Source organism: Eublepharis macularius, chromosome 1 (genome assembly GCF_028583425.1).
Source record: "Eublepharis macularius isolate TG4126 chromosome 1, MPM_Emac_v1.0, whole genome shotgun sequence".
NCBI lineage: Eukaryota > Metazoa > Chordata > Lepidosauria > Squamata > Eublepharidae > Eublepharis > Eublepharis macularius.
The window spans coordinates 18,613,895-18,639,792 of NC_072790.1; the positions used below are offsets into that span (position 1 = coordinate 18,613,895).

Consider the following 25,898-nt stretch of genomic DNA (forward strand, 5'->3'; position numbering starts at 1 on the left):
CATGGTTGGTGGCCCCGCCCCCTGATCTCCAGACAGAGGGGAGTTTAGATTGCCCTCCGCGCTGCCGAGTGGCACGGAGGGCAATCTCAACTCCCCTCCGTCTGGAGATCAGGGGGGCAGGGCCACCAACCATGTGACCATTTTCTCCGAGGGCAACCCACTGAGTTCCACCACTTCTTTTCCCAGAAAAAAAGCCCTGTGTATCATGTTTGTTGAGTTATTGCTATAAGATAAACAAATGATTTTTCCCCTGTGCCTCGACTATAACTTAAATAAATATGTATGTATACTCATACTCACTCAGTGTACCCTGGTTACTAAAAAGGTACAAATGCAGAATCCAATTTCCAACAGATGGAATCCAAGGGAACGAAACTGTCGTAAGAGTTTGTTACTAAGGAACCAGAAGACATGTTTCGGGGACAGATAGAATGCCAAGAACCAGGCTCCCAGAAGCCTACAGCCTCGACGGGAGACGGGAATGAGATTAGCATCTAATGAGGAGAGCAGAGAAGATAAGGAGGAAAGTCCGTGTCGCTGTCTGGCCACAAGAACATTGACTTGCTGATAAGATACTAGTCAATTTCAGTTCTTGCCAAGAAATGAGAAAAATCATAACTTGGCATTGTACTTGTGAAAACTTCTAAGTTTGTCAAGCAATTCTGGCAAATGTTTTGTGGCAATATGGTCTCTTTATATCCAAAACAAAATTAAATGGTTCAGCTGAACACATTCACTTGTAGTGTTACAAAACTTGTGGAGGCCTGTGCGCTGATAGGGTAAGATAGGAGGAGACCCTAACAACAGGATGGTTGGCAACTGACTGTACAGTCTACTGGTTTTCTTAGCAACTGTATATTGCAATTTGTGTGTTGTCACACCGCCCTGAGCCCGTCTGACGGGGAGGGCAGTCTAGAAGTGCAATAAATAAATAAAAATGGCTAACATACAAGTAACAGAGTTGTTGCGCTCTCATAGCAAAACCAGTGTTGCAAAGTGGTTAAGAGTGTTACACTAGGAGCTGGGAGACCCAAATTCGAGTCCCCCACTCGTCATGAAACTCAGTGGGTGACCTAGGGCTGGTCACTCTCTCTCAGAGGAACTTACTTCACAGGGTTCTCTGGAGGATAACATGGAGGAGGAGAGAGACCTGTGTATCCTGCCTTGAGTTCCTTGGGTGAAGGGCAGAGCAAAAATATTCTAAATAAATAATCGTAATACATTGAGCCTCTGTATTGCCTCTTCTAGTAACTTATGAACACTTGAGCCATATCCATCAAATTTGTTGAGGTTCTCGTGTGACTAATGTTAGTGGTATCTTTCATGATGCTAAAATGTTGAACATCTTGGAGATGTTTTGTGTAAAATTTAAAACCTGGAAATGTTTTTCAAACACAAGAAGCTCAGAAGCATGTTATATGTAGTAATTAAAGGGTTTTTTTTGCTAAAAATGAAATATGAGTTTTATGAGAGGAGACGATATTTGTTTTGTGTTTCTCTGTGAAAGTGAGGTATTGCCTCTTTCATAAACAAGATGAGCTCATCATCAGTGTTGTTGCAAAGATTTTTGCTTTACAGTCATAACTACCCTATAAGGCACCGTGTTCTGGGCCAGTTGTATCTTCAGTCGTAACGCCTTCATTTGTTCAGTGTGCACAGTTCCATTGAAATGTAAGTGTGCCTGACTTCCTTGCCCAGCTTACGTCCCTCCTTTAGAAGATGTTGCAGCTCTGCCACATAGCGAGTTAGAAATTAGGGAAGGAAGATGACTCTTGAGTGACCATCTCTCCTGCTAAGAACATCTGTGCAACCTCCGATCCTCTGAGAGTAACCTTGCTATATGGGTGCGTAAGGTATCACCAAGTCTCAGCCTTCTTACGGCAACCTCTGCTGGGGTTTTCAAGGCAACAGACCAACAGAGGTGGTTTGCCGTTGCCTGCTTCTGCATAGAGGCTCTGGACTTCCTTGGTGGTCTCCCATCCGAGTACTACTAACCAGAGATGACCCTGCTTAGCTTTTGAGATCTGATGAGATTGAGCTAGCCTGGGCCATCTAGGTTAGGACACTCTTGCTATACCCTTCCTTAAATACAGTGGATCAGCTATGGCTCAGAGGTGGTCTTTTTTTTGGTTGTAGCAGCAGCCCTCGGACACCCTCCTGGAGTAGGTTGGGAAGGCTTCTAAGTTGACTGGGTTTCAAGGAAATTGCAAAGCCTTTTTGTTTTCCAAGGGCTGGCATTTCCACATCACCACCACCACCACCACCACCACCACCACCACCACCACCACCACCACCACCACTGGAAGTGTTTGGGGGACCTGTGTGTTGAGCGATTTGTCTGTTGGTGATCAAATGTTTGTGGCTGTATTTCAATGAGAACCCATCCGGGATCCAAGAGGCCTGGCTTTAGAACCCTGCTCTGCCATGGAGGTTTGCCAAGTGATCTTGGACCACACTCCCTCTCTCAGGCTAACCGACAACTTTGTAAGCAGCTTTGAGTTCCCATTGAGGAGTAAAGCAGGGCATAAATATCTAAATAAATAAATGATAAACTGTTTTTGCACAATGCATGGTTTTGTAAGCTGATTTGAGTCTCCATGGATGGCGGGAAAAATGGGGTTAGAAACGTTTTAATAAAATGAGGGGGGGAGTATAGAGAAGGGGGGTCTCAATTCTGAAATGATCCACAATGTTTACTTTATTGTTTTTGATTACTTCAGTCTCCTAGTGATGATTAAGATTTGGGTGCTACTGGACCCAACACGGCCACCCACCTAAAACTAGGGGTGATTAAATCACTTGGATTATCAAATCAGCAGTAGTGGAGTGAGGATTGTTGAAGTAGCAAATAATCCTATGTTAATGTAGTAGCATATATGAAACTGATTCTAGCTGCATTAGAAAGATGCATTTACACCTTGGTGTAAATGACTTGCCCAGGACACAATTGGAGGTCAGCATCGCAGCCCATGTTGGCTTTAAATGTAGGTTTTCCCAGTCCCCCTAGCCATATCAGTACAACGGCACTCCAGATTGTGTGTACACAGTGGCACAATTTTATTGCACATAGTGATGTAAGAGTAAAGCTTGCAGATTTTGGACATGATAGATCTCCACAGATCATATAATTGGGTTGCCAGTAAAGCCGGCTGGGCTAGTTCAGCAGGGGGACAGGACGGAAGAGCATGCACTTGCACAGGAGGCAAAGATGGAATACTTGCGCGTCACTTGTGGGCTCAAGAAATTTTCAAGGTATTCTGTTAAGACTTTGAGCGTTTGGGATATTGCAAATATGTATAGCACATGAAACCAGGATTTGTTTTTTGATTGACAGAATGATTAAAAATACAGCCAATAGACTGCGAACACCCTATGGGTTTTTGTTAGACTATAGTATACTCTGGCCGTTTTCACACTGCCACAGAACATCGCGTCAAGCTGCCAAACGACAGCATCTTCCTGGCGTGATTTCGCAGTTCTCTCGCAGGAAGACGCTGTCGTTCCAGGAGCTTGGCATGATGTTCTGTGGCCAGTAAGCAGTGTGAAAACGGCCTCTGACTTTCCTAACATATAGAAGATTCTTACCGATCAGGACAGAAAAAATACTTGGAAAAAGTAAAGTTTGTAGGATCGGGGATGTAAAGTAGATTTGTATTTGTTTTGTAGAATCCCACACGTTCATATATCGAATGCTTTTGAGGTGAATTTTACTAAGGTGAATTTTATTACTTAGGCTATCAATTTCAGGATGACAATACTGCAGAATTGGTGACAGATTGGTTACAAGCATGTGGGCATATTTGACTATTTCCATTACAAGAAATACTTACTAGATGTGGCTTACATTTTTCCCAGTTATATCAGTTTGGTCCAAGTTACAGTTCACAGGACTGATAATCAAACGTTTGGTTCCTAAACTGCTTTGTAAAGTGATTCTGTTCAGTGCATTCTTTCACCACAACTCTCAACAGTTTAGTTTTTAGAAGTCACTGTCAGGTTTGGTGGTCCCAAGTGACTTTCTTTCAAGAGGAGCATTTGTCTGTCCCTTGGAAAACATTTCACAGCCTCTTATAATGACAGAAAGCTCAAATTGCTTTGGAAATTGAAGGTGAAAGCACGTACATTGATCTTTGCTACTTGTGAGCTTTGTGAGGAATGTGCCATTCAATGTGTTGTACAGACCCTGTGGTAGGATGTTGATGTAATGAAATCTTCCGTCCTCTATTAATTCAATTCAAAGTATTAAAATAACTTTATTGACCAGAATTATCCAGTATTTAATATGGACTGGGAAATGGCTGTAAAACCGTTTTTGTGCTAGTAACATAATCCCGAATCTTCGTTTGAAGTCTTTCCCCCTTCCCCTATGTTAAATTCTCGGTCGCTAGCATCAGTTGTATTAACCTTTAATTTGATTTAGGAAACATTTATTTTGTTGAACACAAACATTGTTGAGTACCTACAGAGCAGGTAATCGTGTGGGATAATACCACCTATAGTAGGCTTGCTATCCTAAAGGCAAGACTGCATAATTATAACATTAATAAGAGATGGGAAGGGATGTACGGTTGAAGGCGAAGAATCTGTGAAGATGGGCTACATCTAAGTTGCCCAATGAACAATTTGCTGATGCTAAGATGAGGGGCGGGGAAGGGGAATCAAACGAAGTCTATCATGGTATTAAAAAGTGGAGAATTCTCTTTCAAAGAGGCCAAGTACTCCAAAAATACCCCAACTTTGTTTGACTTCTAATGTTTTCTGTTTCTGAATTTCAAGTATGCATAAAGGTGCTAAAAAGAATTAGTCAGTGTGAACAGGTGCTAGAGAAATTGTGACTGGGAAGGGGGCGGTGTTTACTCTGCCTCAAGACATACTTCACCAATCGGCGGGGTAATGGTCTCAGGAAAGGAAAAACAAGATTCCCTTTTTCAGTTGTCCAACTGAGATGCAGCCCAAATGTGATATGTTGTTTCACTGTTTTTACAAAGATAATGGAAATGAAATACTTAATAGGCTCAAATGGATGGTGTGGAAGATAAGATGGAACACTTAGTCTGCAGAGCTAGTGTTGCCCACGGTGTGCATCATCTGTCTTTTTTTGTTTGTGTGTCTGTGCACAAATGCATGTTTTTATAATGCGAAAGTGAGTCTAAGACTAGCTCTAAGCAGACTTCAGCTTTTCCTTTGCATAGTATGTTGGTGACATCAGCGATTTTCATAAGTCTCTGAAATTTCATTTTGAGAGTAAAGGTATACTTTGATTTCTCTGTCTCTCTCTCTGTCTCTCTCTCTCTCTCTCTCTCTCTCTCTTTCCCTCAGATAAAACTGGTCGTATTTTGCTATTACCCTGGTTACAGTGTGTCTAACCTAACTCACCAAGCCTGTTTCCCAACTGGTGTACACCCAGGTCAGATGGGTGTAGACAAAAGTCTGCTTCTATTCTGATTAAGTTGACAATCTTATTCATCTTGCCTAGGGGAGATATGACTTCGGGTGGCAGGAAGAAGATGAAGAAACACCAGGTTTCACCACAGTTACTTCAGACAAATTGAATTCTTACTTCACAGTCATGACTTTCTTTTTAGTTCACTTCTTTCCTGGGTTAGCACTTTGGGCAGCTCCACTGGATTCGCACTGGGTGCGCAAGTTGTCATTTAAAGCTGGAATGAAAATGAGTGAATGTACTTCAAAGTCAAGTGTACTTTAAAAAAAAGGACACACATGTGCGCTTTTAATTATAAACCAGAGTAAAGGGGACAGGTGTTGTCTGTCCAAGTACTAACCAAGGCTGATCCTGCTTAGCTTCTTAGAATTGATGAGATCAGGTTAGTCTGGAGTCTAAATGCGTCTTGATTTTTCTGTATTGCAGAGTCTTCTTCCGTTGTTTTATGTGTAATCTGTTCTGGGCGTTGTAGGTAGGGCAAGGTGGAAGTCCAGATAAATGCCATACCACTTTCTCTACGGTTATTTCTGGAAATCTCCTTCTGTGGTACCTGAACAATCAAATAGGAGCATCCTGTGTTTAGAATGACTAGTTCAATGCTGTCCTGTTTTGGCATGGTAATTAATTACTGAAAATTCCTGGCAAACACAGATTTCTTTTTTATTTGCCTTTTTTTAAAATCAGCAAACGATTCCCTGTGCCTTCCATAAGTTCATTGCCACCCTCAAAAACAGTAAGCCATATGTGCCGTCTCTAGGACCTGGTGCTGGTCTATAAATCGTTGTACCCCAGTCGTCTGTTCCCCTGCCTTGCTTAGATAAACACCGGTTTGGGGGGTCCATAATCATTTCTATTTGTACTGGGGTGAGTTGGATGTGGGGTGGGTGTGCTGAAAGAGAGCATTCCTTCCATTGTTCTTAGTGCAGGACAAACAAGGTCTTAAGAAGTCACTTATTTATCTCAAAAGGGAGGGAGTGTGTGTTCTCTGGAATGGATGAATATCACGATGGATCCCGGAGTCAAAGGTGCCTGTGCCTCTGGCATTTCTCTACCAGCTGCGTGAGAGAGTGGCTAGTGATGCGGGAGGGGAAGAAAGTGAGTTGGTGTAATAAATTGTAATTTAAAAAAAAAAAAAGCCCCACGAGCATAGCTTGGATTGGTACAGTTATGTAAGGCAGGCTGACAAGGAAATAGAACATTCTCTTTCTGTGTCTATGTAAGACTCCCATCCTGACAATTGCTGGGTGCTCAGCATGTGTTTGGAGGAGGGAAGGGGGGGAAAAACCCACACTGCCTCCTTCACTTCCTTTTCTTCCTTTTGGAGTCGGAGATGACTTGGGGGAAGGCAAACGGAGATGCTAGCTGTGACTCCAGCCAATGACATCAGGCGGTGGCCAAGTGTTTACCTTGCTTGCGTAACTCTGGGCCAGCCCCTTTTCCAAGTCAGCATGTATAACCCCAGTGGCTTAAATCAAAAGAACACAGGAAGAGTCGCTCTAGCTTGGGAGTTGGCTGATTCTCGGGAGCGTTACCTGCGGACTGTGTGGATTTAATCTCTATTTTCTTCACCCCTGGCTTTTTACAATTGATTTTTAAGGAGACTGAGGGGTAAGTCTTATTTCTTCTGATATACTTTGTGTGGAAGAGGGAAAATTTAGCACAGACAGCAAGAAGTCGGTAAGTTGTTTAGCTGTGTTTTGGTTATAATGCCACATTGCTGTCCCCAGATCAGTGTGTCTGATTTGCTCTTATTTTGGAAAAAGCAGTCTCTTTTCAAAGTTTTGGTCTGAGGATTTTTAAGATATAGGTTCTGTAATGTATCTGTCAGAACTCCAATCCTGGCACAACAACAAACCCCTCGAAATTGACCAGACTTGTCAGTGGCTTTTAAATAAATTTAGCACTGCTATTTGTGTCTTGTACTTGTTACCCAGAATTGGCATCTTGGATGCTTTTCTTTGGATCTTGTTATACAGGGGAGCTCCCCTGATTTCCTAATGAACTAACTGCAAAGAGGAGGGTGGTTTAATAGTCAATTTGGGAACAGCCTCAATTCGGAAAAGATTCTCTGGATTACATACATTATTGGCATGAGAGAACCTGTTACCATGCTTGCAGTGCAATCCTAAAAAGAGTTATCCTAGTTTACGCCCATTGATTTCAATGGGCTTAGACTGGAGTAACTCTTCGAAGGATTATACTGTTAATCATGGATTGAGAAATATATTGAGATGCTTTATCCAGCTCAGATATTGTAAACAAATATTTTTAAAACATGAAGCAAATTAGGACCTGTCACATTCCAGAAACCCCCTCTGATACGGCTGAAAAATTAGATCTGTGCTTTTTAAAATGATTGGCTTCTCAAGCATTGGAAATATTTAACTTCTTCCCTACTCCAACATGATTAATTATCTAAAGAGCTAGGGCAGGGCTTTTTTTTCAGCAGGAACGCGGTGGAATGGAGTTCCGGCACCTCTTGAAAATGGTCACATGGCTGGTGGCCCCGCCCCCTGATCTCCAGACAGAGGGGAGTTTAGATTGCCCTCTGCGTTGCTCCAGTGACCATTTTTGCCAAGGGCGATTTAAACTTTTAAAAAATTCCCCCTTGTTCCAGCTGACCCAAAGTGATGTCATTGTGCAGTCCTGGGAGCATGCGCGCACTTTGTGCACATGCATGTGGTACCAGGGGTACTACCTCCTGCCAAGAGTTGCCCCCTGAGCTGGCAACCCACTGAGTTCCACCACCTCTTTTCCCAGAAAAAAAAGCCCTGAGTGAGGGTAACTTTTTGTTTTAAGCACATTTAGTGGATGTGCATTTTCCTTTGGGCTTGCAAAAAATTTGTTTCTGGGACAGTTGATCTTTGAATGGATGCTGAGGGAATCTGTCCCTGATCTGTGGAAGAGCTAGGGATCTGCAAAGCTGAACGTGTGTGTGTGTGTGTGTGTGTGTGTGTGTGTGTGTGTGTGTGTGTGTGTGTGTGTGTGTTGCTGAGTGTGGAAGGAAGACTATGAATGGGTTAAAGTTTATCAGCAAAATGACAAAGTTGGATCACGTGGGACTGCGCCCACGCACATTCGTGCTGTTGTGTTTGCAGCAGAACATGTGCACTTCGTTGTAGGAGGAAAACAAAGTTGTTGTTTTTAAGGAGAGCTTAAACAGAAAGGGATAGACGTGGAAATAATTCAGAAGAGAGGGGGAAGCTCGGGGGACCCGGAAGAAGAAAGCCTAGGGATGAGGGAAGCAAAGCTCCGTTCTTTCAAGGCAAAAATGAGCTTCTCTATAGCTACCTGTAGGATCCTTCACTGTGAGGAGCATTGCTTATAGTCCTGTAAAAGAGAAGCGGAAACTGATTTCTGCCGCAGGAAAGGCTTCTTGCACACGAGTTCATGCTGGGCCACCGCTTTTGAGCCAAGAGGGCAGGAACGCACTGCCAGGTGACTAGCCATGCATTTCCTCAGACGGAATAGCATTTCCATTTGCGGAAATGATTTGCACTGATTCCTCTTTCCCTCTGTGCTATTCTTGAGGGGCTGCTGGCTCCCAGCAACAAAATTTCAGAGGACCCAGTGGGCTCAAGCAGAAAGGGGAAGCAGAAAAGTCCTTCAGATGGCTGGATGCATGCTCCTGCATCCCCTTTCCTCACATTAAACAATCTTTAAAAAATACGTATTCTTTGACTTCTTGTCATGCCTGTAGGACCTTAAAATGCTTTCTTTACTGACTCACGAAGACTGGCAGTGGCGACTGGGACCCTGGCGACCTAATCTGGCACCCTTGCAGACGATCGCTTTAGAAAGCGCATTAACTAACATTCAGGGCTTTTTTCCTGGGAAAAGAGGTGGTGGAACTCAGTGGGTTGCCCTCAGAGAAAATGGTCACATGGCTGGTGGCCCCGCCCCCTGATCTCCAGACAGAGGGGAGTTTAGATTGCAGCTGGCGTGGAGGGCAATCTCAACTCCCCTCTGTCTGGAGATCAGGGGGCGGGGCCACCAGCCATGTGACCATTTTCAAGAGGTTCCGGAACTCCGTTCCCCCGCGTTCCCCCTGAAAAAAAGCCCTGCTAACATTCCTTTCGTGTCCCATTTTTATGAGGACATGGTTTAGGCTGGTTAGATGACAAGGCTGAAGGAATCACAGCCTGCTTTAAACTCTAATGTCATCACACGTGCACACAGGCCCTGACAGAAGCTGACTCACTAAACCTGCAATTACCCTTTTTCTTTCTGCCTGAACCAAAAGTCAGTGAAGCCATCTGGGGATATTTTTTTTCTAAACTTCTTATTTTGGACAGAACGCTTTGGCAGCAAATACTTTGATCTGCTCTGCACTTGCTGTTTATCTGTTTGAAAAGAGTTAATGCGTGGCGAGGATGTGTTCTTAATGTGTGAATCATCTTGCCTAACAGCGCCACTTTCTGAGGCGAAAGCTCCCTTGAACTGGTTTGAGTTGGATTCTGAGTATACTGGCTTGTAAGTGGAGTAGGAGATCGGCCAGGGGTGAAGACACACTTGCATTCTGAAGCGAGGGGAGAAGAGTTTCGAACTCACGTTCTCTGCCCTGTAGACAAATGCCTCAGGAATGCTGCTAATGTGTGTATGACTAACTCCACAGCACTTCAAATTGTCAGTCTTTATCCCGAGTGACTGGATTAGGGTTTCCAACCTCCAGGTGGTGGCTGGAGACCTCCTGGAATTACAGCTGATCTCCAGGCCACAGAGATCAGCTCTCTTGGAGAAAATGGCTGTTTGGTGTGTGGGGGTGGGTGGGGTGTTGACTCTATAGCATTATATACTGCTGAAGTACCTTCCCTCCCCCAAAACCTCCCCTCTCCAGGCTCCACCCCCCCCCCCCCAAATCTCCAGGAATTTCCCTGCCCAGAGCTGGCAACCCTTTTTTTATTTTGCTGTATTTGGGAAGGATCTGCTAACAGTATGGTATAGTGGTTAGATTGTCGGACTAAGATCTGGGAGATCCAGGTTCTCACCCCTCCCCCATTCTGCCATGGAAGCTCACTAGGTGATTGTGGGTCAGTTACACACTCTCAGCCTAACCTACCCCTCAGGGTTGTTGTGAGGATAAAATGGAGAGGAGAACGATGGAAGCTGCTTTGGGTCCCCAGTGGGGGAGAAAGGTGGGGTATTAGTAAAGTAAATCAAATAAATAAATGCTGCGCACACGGAGAGGAGAACCGGAGCAGGAGGGAGAGGGAGGGGGAGAGAAGGCTCATTGCTTAGCATGCATAGGCAGGTTCAGGGGCTGTGGCTGTGCCTCTCCCTGTCACACGAGGGATGTGCCCTGTGCCCTGTGCTGCCACCTGGGGCTTAAAGGTGGCACTTGGGTCTGCGAAGCTTGAAGACCCCATTGCTCTAGAATATCAGTGCAGCTGTCAAGGCTCATCACAGTTCAACTGCGTGTGATGTAAGTGAGCTCTGATCCACTAAAGCTTGTGCTGAAATAAAATTTGTTGGTCTTTATAGTGCCCCTGAACGTCTGCTTGATCTTACTGCAACATGCTAACGTGGTTTTACCCTCTGGAATAATTAAGTAATATCGAGCAAGCCCCTTTTGATGATGGCTCTATTTGAAGTTATTGAATTAATTAATAGCACCTTGTAGTCTTAACTCTCTTAATATTACTAACTCAGTGGCATGGGTTGGGGGGGGGTCAGTTTTTCCCCTCATAGCACAGCTGGAAATCTGAGCTACAGATATTCAATGCGACTTTCCCTCACAACCCGTACGGGAATGCTTGCAAAGTTAGGGATGGAGAGACGTGCTTCTTTGTTCCTGACTGTTGCACAGAGATGCTACCATTTTTGAAAAGCAAATCCATGTTTGAAAAACTGTGGAGGGGAAAAGTCATTTTGCCAAAACCATAACTCATGATGAGAAATGCCAGAAGTGCGTCAGCATGCTTCACCCACATGCGTTAAGAGTCATCGACGTATCAAAGATGTTGTCTCATGAGCTTGCCTCTGAAATTTGAGTACCGGTATTGTTCAAAAGACCCTCGCATACAAGTTACTGTGTAAGTCCTTGGCACAAAGTTTGATTGTTTGTGCCTTTTTAAGTAGGATAACATCCATGTAGAATACGATATAAGAGGAATAAACATAGTTCTGGTGTCACAGGTAAGAAATACCAGGTCCAGAAAGTAATCTAGGACTTACAATATGCTATCACCTCGTCTCTTGGCTTAAAAGTTAAGGATGTGATTTTGGGATGGAGAAGGAAATCAGAGCCATAACCCCAAGATAATGTCGGACAATCTTGACTTAGTATATGCAGGGCTTTTTTTCAGCTGGAACGCGGTGGAATGGAGTTCCAGAACCTCTTGAAAATGGTCACATGGCTGGTGGCCCCGCCCCCTGATCTCCAGACAGAGGGGAGTTGAGATGGCCCTCCGCGCTGTGGCGCGGAGGGCAATCTCAACTCCCCTCTGTCTGGAGATCAGGGTCCGGGGCCACCAGCCATGTGACCATTTTTTCCGAGGTCAACCCACTGAGTTCCACCACCTCTTCTCCCAGAAAAAAAGCCCTGGGTAAATGTATGACTCGTTATGGCCAAGAGACATTTCTAGACACAGTTGGGTTTTATAACACAATCCTGCGCATGTCTGCTCAGAAGTTCCGTCATGCTCTACGGTGCTTCCTCCCAAATAATTTTGACTTTTTGGATTTATTCAAGTTAGGATGATTGATTTTGTGGGGGCGAGTGAAGACTCCAGGTTGTGATACAAGTCTGTCACAGAACGGATCTCAGTTAAAGGGAGATGGTATCGTAATGTTATTCTGGCAGCTTTAAAATAACCACCTTGTGCAAAAAAAAAAAAAAAGCCCTGTAATGCTGAGACACTGTATGTGTGTGTGGGAAGCTGAGAACATCACAGAGAATATGTAGGATGGTAATGTGGTTTTCCTCACAGAAGTATCAGCTGTTGCCTTTTCATAACAGCAAAATGTTCTAGAGCTTCTTCTCTTCTTTTTATTGCCTTCTACCTCAGCTTAGAGACACTAGGCAAGAGACCACTTAATACATTTTAATTTAACAATTTTTATAATAAAGTATAGCAGTTTGCCCTGCCAGAATAATCTGCTTCGCTCTCCTGTCCCAGCAGAGAATTTCCACTGTTTCTGAAATATGCTCAGAGTAGAGATGTGGAGAAATCTTCTGGGAAGAGAATTTTCTGTAAATCAAAATGAACTCCGGAGAATGCCTGCCTACCCTTGACATTCAGACCTTTGTAAATAGCCACTTTTAGAGGGTCTGACATGCTGTTGCAAACCCTAGGGAAGTACCCAAGAACACAGGCCCAGCCAGTTCCTGAGTACTTCAGAAGTCAAAAACCTGGCTTCTCTTAGCTGGTGTTCTCTGTCAAGACCAGGTTCCATATTGCTCCTCATATACTTACCCTATCTAAGCATCTCTTCTGCATCAATGGTAGTAGATCCAGAGGAGTTAGCCATCTTAGTCTGTAGTAGTAAAGAGTCCAGTAGCACCTTTAAGACCAACTGACTTTATTGTAGCATAAGCTTTCGAGAACCCCAGCTCTCTTCGTCAGATGCATCATCAGCTTTTGAGAACCATAGCTCTCTTCGTCAGATGCATCGTCAGCTTTTGAGATGCTCTCTGTCAGTTGTATCATCAGTTTTTGAGATCCACAGCTCTCTGACAATGCATCTGATGAAGAGAGCTGTGGTTCTCGAAAGCTGACGATGCATCTGACGAAGAGAGCTGTGGCTCTAGAAAGCTTATACTACAATAAAGTCAGTGCATCGTCATCGTCAGATGCATTGTCAGCTTTTGAGAACCACAGCTCTCTTCATCAGATGCATCGTCAGACGAAGCATGGGAGCACTCCCACGGCTGCGCGATGACCGAAGTACCATCAGTGCCGGGAGCGTGAGCTCACAAAGAGCCTACTGCCAGTGAGTAATGGGTCTCCTCTCCTCCCACTGGGAAGGTGTGGGGACTTTGCAACCCTAATAAGTGGGTTTTAAAAAGTGGCTCTCGCTCCACAGCTCACGGAGTGCCACATTCACAATTACCATCAAAACCAAAACAGCTAAATGCCCTATGTGCACTCCACCAAACACACATAAAGTAAGACACACATATTAAGTCTAGAATGTATAACCGTAACTTTTTAAATCACCAGATTACCTCTGAGCCATGTCGGCTTCCCTATCCCTATCTGTGTTGAGCCTTAGCCAGCCGTTGGGTGTCTTGGGGAAAGGAGAGAAGGGCTTCTCAGTCGGGCTTAGGCGGACACAAAGCTCTGTGCAGGTTTTCAGGGTCTCCAGATCTTTATTAAAATCAAAAAGAGTCCAGTAGCACCTTTAAGACTAACCAATTTTATTGTAGCATAAGCTTTCGAGAATCACAGTTCTCTTCGTCAGATGCAGATCTTTATTAGACAGGATGTTAAAAGATAAATGCTCCCCTGTGTTACATGTACTCTAGCTGCCACAGTCTACTATGCTTGGTATAGATAGTCATGAATTGGTAGGTAGTTCAGGTAGGCCAAGGGTGGTCACATTGATCTAGTGGGGGGCTAGAAGCTGGTACGAGCACTGGTTGCCTCAGCAGCACATAACGTCAGAGACACGGTGCTGCTTGCCTCTCCCACTGGGCTACAGGGGTGGTTCTTGGACTGTGGGTCATAACCTGAAAGTGAGCTGTGACATTTCCAGGTGGGTCACAGGGACAGGAGAGGGGGGGGGGAGGGAAACAGGGTGACCTGAGAGATGACTGGTGACAAATTTGGGCTTCCTTCTACACAAAAGTGTGAAGTGGTCATGAAATGCTTCTAATGCTATATATTTATAAATGAAAGATAAGAATAAACGTAATAGAAGGAGGAAACTTTTCAGTAGATGATTTCTCCCCCCCCCCCCCTCAGCAGCCCAAAAGGTCCCCAAAAATTCTGTTCCCCTCTCCCAATGAAAGGAGGAAAACAGCACGTGGGTCCCAAAAGCCATAGCGATGGATCCCGCTTGAAAAAGTTTGAAAAGTGCAGGGCTAGAGGGTTGGTGCCATGGTTGTTGTGAAGCTATGTAGAATCCTTTTCGATCGTTTTGGATTATTTTAGGATGTTTTATTGGTATGTTAGGGCTTTGCATTGTTCCCCTACCCACACACATGTGTGCGCTCTGAATTTGCCAGCTTCTGAACCAAGCAGCCCAATTACCAGGCTTATACGTTCTACAGAGTGTATTAGAAATTAGTAATCCTGTTGAAGTGGAATAGGTGTGATCCAACATTGTCTTGTATTTCTAAATATATTTTCATTCCTTGATAATCTAGGCTATTGAAAATATTTTCAGTTCTAAAGAGACTGAATATGTATACTTCCTCCAAAAAGAAAGGATTTCACCCCCCCTCTCATGTTAAAATTGCTCTGCTGATGTCAAAATTACACTTTTTCTTCCCACCTACTGCTGCTATCTTTAAACCATGCCTACACTAGGTGAATCAAGGACTTTTCAGCCGGAGCTATAAAAACTGCATATAAAGTCATATGCTATACAAAGCCCTGCTCAAAAATGAGATCACGGAAGGCAAATCTGACAGAAAAAGTGAGTTTTGGTAAGAGAAGAAAGCAGAGAGTCAGCGTGTGGCGTAGCGGCGGTTAGAGTGGCAGACTAGGAGCTGAGAGACCCAGGTTCGAATCCTCGCACTTCCATGGAAGCTCACCAACTGACCTCGTGCCTGTCAGAGCCTAACCCTCCCCACAGGTTTATTGTTGTGAGGATAAGGTGGAGGACAGGGGAACGATATGATAAGCCACTTTGGGTCCCCATTAGGAAGAAATAAATAATAAGCATAGCTTTTAAGAAACGGAGTTAGCAATTGAGCCTGTGTCTATGAATATTCGAGGTTAGTGCTGTATCTTAATCTAGGATTGTGTAGCCCCACAAACCAACTTGCCCCATTGCAAGAGCTTCATAAAGAGAAGTATTTCACTGTTGACTTGCTCCAAGAAAAAGGGTGCTTAAATCCAGTGGGGAAACATGCCTGTTATAACCAGAAGGTGGAACAGGCTGGTGGGGCTTGAGCCCGGCGGAGTTTCTAATTGGCCATTGGGGATCTGATTGGCTGTGCCAGGTTTTTTTCAAAAAAACCTCAAATTGCTTTGGCAGCAGCTGCCACCACAGCACAAGAATCTTCACCGTGTGACTGAAGGTAAGCTGTGGCAGCCTTTTTGTGGCTGGCACTGCCTCATGCAACGGTCTGTCAAAATTCCAGAGGTGCCCACGGGCTCAAAAATGTCGGATACCCCTTGGCCTAGATCCCTCATCAGTTGTGTAGGAGCCCTAATAGCCCAGATCTCATCAGAGCTTGGAAGCTAAGCAGGGTCAGAACTTGGATGAGGGACCAACAAGGAAGACGGCGGCTGGTATGCAGAGGAAGGCAACAGCAAACCACCTGCTTATTTCTTGCCTTGAAAATCCCATGAGGTGGAACTTCATAGAGGCACCCTGAGTCAGTTGTGACTTGATGGTACACTTAACCTTTTGATCAGTAGTACTCATTCCATGGATCGCAAGGAGTCACATACGCAATTACCATCAATCACAAGAGCAACTTGACTAATGTATACCTGTGCACCAGCCAGCCAGTCATATACATATACAGTAATATACGGCAATATAATATATACCACTAGAGATGGGCACAAACTGGGAGAATTATGAACTGAGTGGTTCGTGGTTTGTCGTGTTTCATGAACCACGAACTTGCCCCGGTTTGTGAACTGGTTTGTTCAGTTTGTGAAAACATCACTTCTGGGTCAGCAGGTCTGCAGAGAGCCCACCCCCTGTTGCCTAGGAAACTGATTGGTGCCAGCTGACTGCAGTGACAAACTGAGCCACAAAACAAACGAACCGGGCTAAAATTCATCATGGTTCGTGAGAAATGAGCTCCCATCAACCACCAGTTCGCAAACTATGAACCAGACTGGTTCGTGATGAGCTTCAGTTTGTATTCGGTTCATGCCCACCTCTATATACCTAACTGTGATCAGCATGTTCTCGTTGGGGTGTTATTGAAGACTCTGGGCGCTTTACCTTAATCCCTGGCATGAGGCCTGCAGCTAGCCCGTTACCTGTCCACCAGTCCTTACAGTAGCACCTCTTTCAAAATAGGGCTTATGGTTGGCAGGTGGTTCTTCTCAGGCAATAGCTTTGCTCACTTTCCTGGAACATGGGGTGGGTGCCACATAAGGTTGCCAATCCTCTGTTGGGGGTGGAGGATCCCCCACTCCCAGCCTCCACCACCCTCCCACTCACCCAGATGGCGGGGTTGAAAGGTGGGAGAAAGAGCCTCCTGGGTGTGCTCTCAGTGCGATGACATCACTCTCAGGACCCGTGAGTGCTCCCACGATTCATGCCGGGCCAATTTGGGAGCACTCCCTGGCTTCGTGCAATGATGTCACTCCAGGAAGTGACATCATCACGTCGCTCCAGGAGCACGCCCCAGGAGGCCCGTTATCATGCCTTTCCCCCCACAAATCAGGTGAGCGGTGGCGGAAAGAGGAGCCTGGGAGCAGGGGATTTCTTGCCCCCACCAGGGGACTGGCAGTCCTACTGGGAAAGGGTTAATAAAAGCGTGCCAGTTCAGTGTTTTCATTTCCAAAATATTGTTCTGCAGTGTCTTTAATGCTTTCTACTGTTTTTTGTGGTACTAGCATTTATTTTGTGCCCGTTCTGGCCTGTTTCGTGGTGTTCTGGGAACATTTTGGCTGGGAAGTAGGGTTGCCAGTTTCCCTTACCCTCCCAGCAGAAGGGGGAGGGACCTGGCGCTTACCTTGAGTTTCTTCTCCTTGGCTTATTAACTCTTTCCCACCACAGAACAGGCTGGAATTGGGAACTAAATAAATGTTCCCAGGAGGGACATCGTCACACAGGCCCTGGGACTGCTCCCGTGCTTCGCACCTGGCCGATTTGGGAGTAATCCCGGTGCCTGCGCGTTGATGTCATTCCTGGAAGTGCCATCATCACATCACACTGGGAGTGTGTTGCATGCATGCGAGAAGACTCTGAAGGGGCCACACTGGGGATCAGAAGAGCCACGGGTGGCATGTCAAAGACCCACATACGGCTGCTGAGCCGCTGGATGAGTATCACTCTTAGATTGTCAGAGGATGAAAATATATTAAGTCCATCTAGGACCTTGGGTCAGTCACAGCTCCCTCAGAGGTCTCAGCCCCATCCACCTCACAGGGTGATTGTTGTTGTGGGGATAATAATAACATAACCACTCTTGTAAACCGCTCTTAGTGGGCGTTAAATTGTCCTGAAGGGCAGTATATAAATCAAATGTTGTTGTTGTTGTTTTACTGTCTGCCGCTTGCATCTGGTAAGTGGAGGCAAGTGTAGCTTTCTTGGAGTCTGTTTCTGTTTCTCTGTACTTCTACCTCTGTTTTTAGGAGGGTTTTTTTAGATGTTGCATCAATTTAAAAGCAACTAGTTTTTAATATTGTATAAAGCTTTGCCCATGGAAGGCAATTAAGGCCAGTGTTGGCAACGTGGGCTGCCTGCTGATGCTAGCCAACAGTCCAGCTCTAGGAACCATAAGGATATAAGAGGAGTCAAGCTGGATCGAACCCGAGGCCCATATTGTCAACTTTGCTGCTTTTCTTACCCTTGCCTGATTGTGTACCTAGCCCATCAAGGAGATCTACTCCAAGGAAGGCGATTCGGGAGGCACTGTGTGTCTAATGTACCATCAAGTTACAGCCGACTTATGGCAACCCCCTTGGGGCTTTTCAAGGCAAGAGATGGGCAGAGGTGGTTTGCCATTGCTTGCAAGGGCTAAGCAGGGCCAACCCTGCCTAGCTTCCAAGATCTGCCCAGATGAGGCTAGCCTGGGCCATCCAGGTCAGAGTCAGGAAACCCTAAAAGTGGACAAGGCTGTATGGGGTGGGAGGTGTTCACTGTGGTTACAGTTCTACTTTCTTAGGAGTAGAGCAGTAGTTTCTTCAATAAAGTTTTGAAATGGTAACTACACCAGTGAGAAGTTGCCTGTGAAAGACAACTTGGGGAGGGGGCTGTGGCTGAGTGGTAGAACATCTGCTTGGCATGTAGAAGGTCCCAAGTTCAAACCTCGGCATCTCTAGATAAGGGTCAGGTGATGTGCAAGACCTTTGCCTGAGACCCCAGAGAGCAGACAATACAGACCTTGATAGACAGATAGTCTGATTCAGTTCAAAGGCAGCGTTGTGTGTGTAGGAGAGTATTTCCATGGTAGCCCAATATTTTTGGGGGGGGCAGATTCCAGAGGGAGTGCTTGTGGCTCTGGAAGGGATTGGCCTGCCGACCTCTGACTCCTCGTGTGTATCAGAAACAGAGTGAAAAATTTTTAAAGTGTGTTTTTTTCAAAAAGTTGGCTTTATTTTCCATTGTATAAAGTTGTTTTTTTATTTTCTCTCTGTGTATAGGGATGCGGTCTTCTGTGGTGGGAGAATATAATGCCTGGGGCCCCCTGGCTGCATGTGTCACTCTGGCAACATTTGAAAATCAAGGCCACTTGGCAGAGGGCCAGGACCTCGGCTGCTCTCACTCCAGGCCTCGCCCTCCCCTGGGGTGGAAAGTAACCATGCTGTCAGCCCCTCCCAAGTGATCTCACTGTCCTGACCCTTTTCAAGGGAGTATGGGAGGGCAGAGGGCCCCATTGCTGTAATTGAAGGCTAGGCACCCTAATATTCAAGCATATCGTTCTGCATTTTTAAAAATAAGTTGTATTGCACATGAATCTGTGTTCAGCTCAAACCCCCATAGAGGCATATGCATTATACATGCATGTGTGCGTTTGCATCATGGACAAAAGCTGCCTGCTTTCAGACATCAAAACAACTCCATTTAACCAAGATGCATGCAAGTGTGGCTTGTCAGGAAGGCTCTTGGGTCTTTCCTTCTCATATCAATGGCAGTTAAGGATTCCTGGTTTGCAGCAACCACCAGTTTGCCAGAACATACAAGCGCCAGCAGTAGGGTGAACAGGGGCAGAATCCACACGTCCCGGCATAGTGCTAAACTGCCAGAATGATAGAGTCTTCCTTGCGCGATTTCTGACGTCATCACACCATGTGGCACGATGACGTCAGAAATCACGCCTGGAAGACGCTCTCGTTCCGGCAGTTTAGCACAATGCTGAGACGTGTGGATTCAGCCACAAGATAAGTGGTTCGGCTGCGAATCAGCACTCTACTGGTTCGAGTCCCACTCCTGCCATGAGCTCAGGCCTTGGGTAAGCCACTCCTCTCAGCCCCAGCTCCCCAGCTGTATTGTGGGGATAATAATAACATAACTTGTTCACAGCTCTGGGTGGGGCACTACTCTGGTATATAAGTGCAGTTGATGTTGTTGTTGTCAGAATCCTGGTTTGTGTGGAGTGAACTGACTTTGGTTCTGCCAGGCGTCTGAATCTGTGAAGCCAGAGGGACCAGAGTTCATTCCACCTCAGGAATGTTTATTCACAGGCCAGGCAAAGGGAGAAGAAAGCGCGCGCACAGCAGTAAACAGTGTCCATGCCTGTGTCTGCTTCATCGGAGTGTGTTGCAGCCACACTTGAATGGCATCAATGTGTGCAGCAATATTCTTGCTGAACTTATAAAGGTCTAATCCTGCATCTGTCAGTAAAATGAGTATAGACTTGAGTGGTGCCAGTTTGAAACTCTTGCAGTGGAAGAGCCTAAGCTGTGTAAGACTTCAAGAGAATGAGGCACTCTAATTCAGTGATCTGAATTGGTGGCAAAGACAGGAGCTTTTATTCGCAGCTGATAATGTGGGTTTTCCAGTTAGTGGCTGAATTCTAGATCTGTGACATGAGGGAAATCTTTCCAGGTTGTATGGTCAATACAACTCATTTCAAGACTCCGGCACAGACGTTTTAAACTTTCTAGCTTTGCCTCTCTGAATCAGCACATCTTGGCTGTGTGGTTTGCTCTTTCCTTTAATAAAAAGCCATCAATGAATATACTGTGAAACCTCTTTTCAGTTGAAAACATTTTAGAAAAGGCGACTCTCTTACTAGCCACCATTGCTAATGCACATAATGCTACTTCTGTGTTAACAAAATGATGGTAATTTTACCACAAAGACACTTTTATTCTAGCGTTTTTTTTATAACAAATACAGTGAAACGTTTAATGGATCTCTGCTTAGGGTCATAAAACGTAGTTTATATTTTTTTAAAACTGCTTAGACCGTGAACTGGACGGTATTCATAAGATTCTGGTGGTTAACTTCCCTGTAAGACTTTAACCCTGTGGTGTTCGTGAAGTAACCAAGGAGAATACAGAGTAGTAGTTTGAGGCAGCCAAAACAACAGAGAGAGAGAGAGAGAGAGAGATCCCTTCATTTTGTTCCCCAAAACAATCCTGTGTGGTAAGTGAAGCTGAGTGTCTAACTGATCCAAGGCCACTCAATGAAGTTGAACCCGGGCCTTCCAGATATTAATTCAGTGCTCTAACCACTGAACAACAGTGCTTCTCAGATTTCAAAGTTCCCAAGTATCACTTGGAAATTATCTAGGCTGAACAGCTATATGAAACCCATAACGATATGTCAACAATGGTCTTTCAAGATGGATAATCAATCAAATCAATCAATCAAAGGGTTTATTACGGTCACAAGACCAGCCAAGTAAAATACAGATAAAAAGAACAGTTTTTAAATACTTAAAATGGGTGAAGATGGATAATCGAAAAAGAAACCCCACAGCTAGTGAATGGGCAAAGAAGAAAAATGAGGCCGGCAATCCACTGTTGGGCCCGTATACAGGCCCACTTAATCCTCTGGGCTTAGCAAAATTGATGGGCATAACTAATTTCCTTGATACCGTCCCAGTCCTCTGCTTAACCACTTCTTCTCTCTCTTTTAAAATAGGAAATAATGAAAAAAGCGTGCGAAGGATCTTGATCAGAGACTTGGGAATTGAGATAAAGGCACTAACTAGGCTCATGTTTTCGCCTGATCAAGAAAATCATCCATCCAAAGCACCAGTGAAGTATGGTGAACTGATCGTCTTAGGGTAAGTGCTCCGTGTTCGAATGAGACGGCCAGATGAGCCACAGGCAAAAGCTTTTTGGTTGCCCCATTGTATTGGAGTCTGAATCTGCAGATCTTATTATCAGGGGTTGTTTCCTTCTAGATTTCTGACTTTAGGGTAAAAACTGTCTCAAGAAGGGAGCTCTGATACTTGAAAGCTTACGCTTTGGAAATCTTGTCATTCTCTAAGGTTCCGCTGGACTCAAATCCTGCTAAGCTACAACCATTCTACATTAGTGCCGGATGAGCCGGCATTATTGGCTCGTGATCCTTTCTCTTAGTGCCATTTGGACACAATCCAACCAGGACTCAGTAATTTTTTTGGAGCCCTTTAATTTCAGTAGGAGAGATTTAAACTTCACTCCCTAATTGAAGTCGGTAGGATTTGTGCTTCAGCTGTATCTCATGTCCTTTATTGTCAAAGCCTGTGGGTTCTAGTTCAGTGAGTTACGGGTAACAGACCAACGGGCAAAAGAGAAGATCTGTAGTTAGACATTACACCCACTGTCAGTTGTGAGCACAGTTTCTTTGCAACTGGTCCACGCATTCCCAGTAATTCCTCATGCTGATTCCCTGCCGGGGAATCATGGGACTGAAAGTGCTTAGCTGCACAGCTGGCTTCATGTAGAGTCACAAAGGGATCTCAGAGGAAGAGGTTCCCCCTGTTCTTGAGCTTCCTACCGTGCCATATAGCTGAGCAACAGAAGTTTTAGTTTGGCTGTTACTTTCAGTTCTTGTAGACTTCTGAGCTTGGACGCTTGTGTGCATAGTCTTGAACTAAGAACCTCCTTGCTGTGTCTCTCTCTCTGGGAAAAGAATTGGCAAAGGGCAAGAAATTCCAAGGTAGTGAGAATAGAAGGACAAAATGAAACTGTGGCTAAGCCATTTCCCCTAGGAAACGTAGCAGCAAACAACAGTCGGAAGTTGTACAACATTCTCATTGAGTAAGGTCCCCCGGCCACTGCCTCTGCCAGTTGGTTCTTCAGGCTTTCACAAGAGACTGTTTGCGTATTAAAATATTCATATCCCACCCGTCCCTGCTGCAGATCACAATTAGTTCCATTAAAGTCATAAACATAAAATAATCTGTTTTTGGATTGGTGCAGCTCAGTCTAAGGGGAAGGAAGTTGGTGGGCCAGAAAGAGATTGAAAGCACTTTGGCTATTGCTCCAACCTGCTTTTTAAATGCAAGGTGTGGGTTCATGAGCACCCCTATGCTCTTAATCATCTGTGCAAAATTACCTTCTGTGTATCCAAACGCTGTCTGTCCATCTCTAGAGCATCAGCTGTCTTGACCACCATCACCTCTGTTGTGTTTTGATTCAGTGTCAACTGGCTTAACCACCTGGCCACGATTTGAAGGCATTTGTTCAGAACCAAAACGGCCACATCTGGGGGCTGTGAATAACAAAATAAGGACAGACAAAGCTGTGTGCTATCCACATACTGATGCCACCCTACTCCAGAAAGCCAGACGATTATTTATATGCTTGGACACCTGTGTGTTCCCCAGTACTTCCAAAGCTTCTACTTGTAGTAGGTTCCCAAAGTCCTTTAGAAAAGCAAGCAACCTTCTTTTCAAGGTTTTCCATCTCTATAGGATGATATGTGCAAACAGAGGCCCACCCCTTTTCTCAACTGGGTGTAATTCATCATTCCACATTCACAGGTACAATGGCTCTCTTCCAAACGGAGACAGAGGAAGAAGAAAAAGCAGATTCGCTTTATTTAAAAGGCCCAAAGCCAATGGGGTGAAACCAAGCACTGTGCATATTGCCTGTACGCCTCAGGCAGCAAAGGTAAGTTTGACGAACGAGCTACCGTCACCAAAGGACAAGCTTCTTCATCTTGTTTTTTTAATACTCCAGTAAGCATATTGTAAATGAAGTTGGTGGAATTGTTCCAATGCAAAGCCATCATTCTGAAAGGCCAGTCTGTCCTTGGGGGAAAGAAGAAACGTTCAGTATTAGAAAGCGTTCCCTCAAAGGCTTCCTTAAATAGTGGTGCTGTTGCTATTTTCAAGTTTCATATAGCACTCATGGGTGTGCTGGCCCCATATAGACCCCCCATTCATCTGTTTTTGGAGGGTCAGGGGTTGTTTGTTTAGAAAAAATTTAATTAATAACTAGAGACTTGCTTGAGGCAGTTCACAATGTACGAACAATGCCATAAAATTGTAAAAAACAACGACATCAGAATCACTGATAATAAAACAACCCATAAAAGGCGCATAAAACAACACTCAACAGCTTAAAATTATACCCACAAACAATTTTCAGGCTAGAAGCAGACGAGAAAAAGTGTAAAGAGATGAAACCCTTCAGTTAAAAGCCTGGGTTAAAAAATGGTTCAGTCTGGTGGCTGCAGGACAGTTCAGAAGTGTTCAGTTTTCTTCTAGAACACTCACCTTGTGCCTCTGTTAGTTTTTAGTTTGTGTTCCACATACTGGCTTCCTTTCTTTCTAAGATCGGTCTTGTAAAAGTTCAGGGAACCCACAACATTCCTAAGCAGCTGATCCCACTGCTGAATTATTCTTAATGTGAAGACGTTTTTTCCTAACATCCAGCTGGTACCTTCCCTCCTGTAGTTTAAACCCACTGTTTTGAGTCCTGTCCTCTGTTGCCAACAGGAACAGCTCCCCTCCTCTAAGCTGACAGCTTTTTAAATACTTAAAGAGAGTAATCATGTCTTCCCTCAACCTCCTCTTCTCCAAACTAAATGTTTCCAGGTCCCTCAGTCGTTCCTCATAGGGCTTGGCCTCAAGGCCCCTGATCATCCAGGTTGCTTTCCTCTGCACCTCTTCCAATTTGTCCACATCCTTTTTTGAAATGAGGCCTCCAGAACACAATACTCCAGGTGGGGCCTGATCGACTTGGTATACAGTGGGACAATATCCTGTGATTTAGATGTTATGCCTTTGTTGATACATCCCAAGATTGTGTTAGCATTTTTTGCTGCTGCATCACACTGACTGCTCATATTTGGCTTCCTATCCCCCATACCTCAAGATCATATTCACACACATTGCTACCCAGAAGTATATCCTCCATCCAGTATGCAAGCTTTGCATTTTTGTTACCCAAGTGCTCTTTTATCTCAATCGTCTTGGTTGCCCAGCCAATGGCAGAGAACTTTGGCCCATCTTGACTCACTGTGACGATCAGCTCAGCTCGTCACACCTAAAGATTTCCACCACCACCCCAAATCCAGGCTCCTTACAATATAAATCTACAAATACAAATATTGTAATTTGAATTGCAATTTACGTTTTACAAACAGCCACTTTAAAATTGCCTGTTTGTGTTACTGAGTGTGGGAGCTGTCTCAAGAGCGTGCAGCAGTATAAATTTGTGGAATGTTCCCCAAGCAGAGAAGTCTTAATAGTACATCTGGAAGATGCTTCACCTTTTGAGTTTCATGAAGGGGAGAGCCCTCGTAGGAAGCTGACCTCCTGTTCCAGTGCTTCAAAAGTTATCGATATTCTACTTGGGAGGCTGGCTGTTGTTGGACTACCAGAGTGAAAACAGCAAGTCTGTATCCAGCCATTCACCAGTATGTGTCCCAAGTGGTTTAGGAGAAAGGCAGGTTTAGAAAGATTTTATTCTAAATAAATATAGGGAGTGAAAATTGGACAAGGGCCAGGATTCTTTCACATATAAGTAAAAGAGAAGAACTGTGTGTGTACATATGGGGGAAACTTGGTGCTTATTTTGCCATGGCAAAACAGACAGGCACATCAGTGTTATGTGTCACTAAGGGTGTAGGGATTTGAATTTCCCTCACTCTTGAGTGAAGCAGCCCTCTCTGCCCTCATGTTGTTTTTTTAAATATGAAAACAGCCATACGTCTTTCAGCTTTTCTGTTTGCAAGTTACATGAGATCCTGTATCTTCCCTCACGCCCGGCCTCATAAGTTCGAAGTTCATGGGGGTGTCTGATACATTACAGACAACAAGGTATTGTCTTTGAAGGCCACCATCTCCCCAAGCTGTGTGGCTGACGCTGTCAAATCATGGCGCTTAATCTGCTTTGCTAGATCCGTGTCTTTCTTTCGTTGCATAAATTTCCATTCCCTTGGTCTTCCAGAAGCCCCCATATTGTCTGAGTGACTTATTAAAAATCACCGCAGGGTACTGGCATGAGTAAAAATGGCTGTTTAATAAAAACCCACCCTCCTCCCTTCTGTGTCCCTGAGGTAATAGCTGTAGGCATGGGGAGGAGGAAGGCTGTGTCAGCCATCACGTTCTGTGCCTCATTGCTCTGTGGTGCTTAATCATCCCGAGTATCTTAATCACTCAATGTGTCTAGGCCAACATATGGCCAGTAGCAGGCGTGACTAATGCGCCCGTCTCGTAGCAACATGTGTCCTCTTGCAAAGCACCAAGTACAGCCAGTTAAGT

At 44.8% G+C, this 25,898-nt stretch overlaps 1 protein-coding gene across 2 annotated transcripts in view; it reads left to right on the plus strand.

Annotated features, from left to right (window-relative positions):
• The window catches only part of PELI1 (pellino E3 ubiquitin protein ligase 1), a 71,240-nt gene that overhangs the window by 29,676 nt on the left and 15,666 nt on the right, over positions 1 to 25,898 (plus strand). The window contains exons 1-3 of one of the 2 annotated variants that reach the window (XM_054987849.1): positions 6,940 to 7,120; positions 21,338 to 21,482; positions 23,169 to 23,298. In XM_054987849.1, the coding sequence (XP_054843824.1) occupies positions 21,412 to 21,482; positions 23,169 to 23,298 (201 nt within the window). In that variant the 5' untranslated portion in view covers positions 6,940 to 7,120; positions 21,338 to 21,411. Of the gene's footprint in view, positions 1 to 6,939; positions 7,121 to 21,337; positions 21,483 to 23,168; positions 23,299 to 25,898 lie in introns of those variants that run through there. The other variant, XM_054987845.1, reaches the window with a different exon arrangement.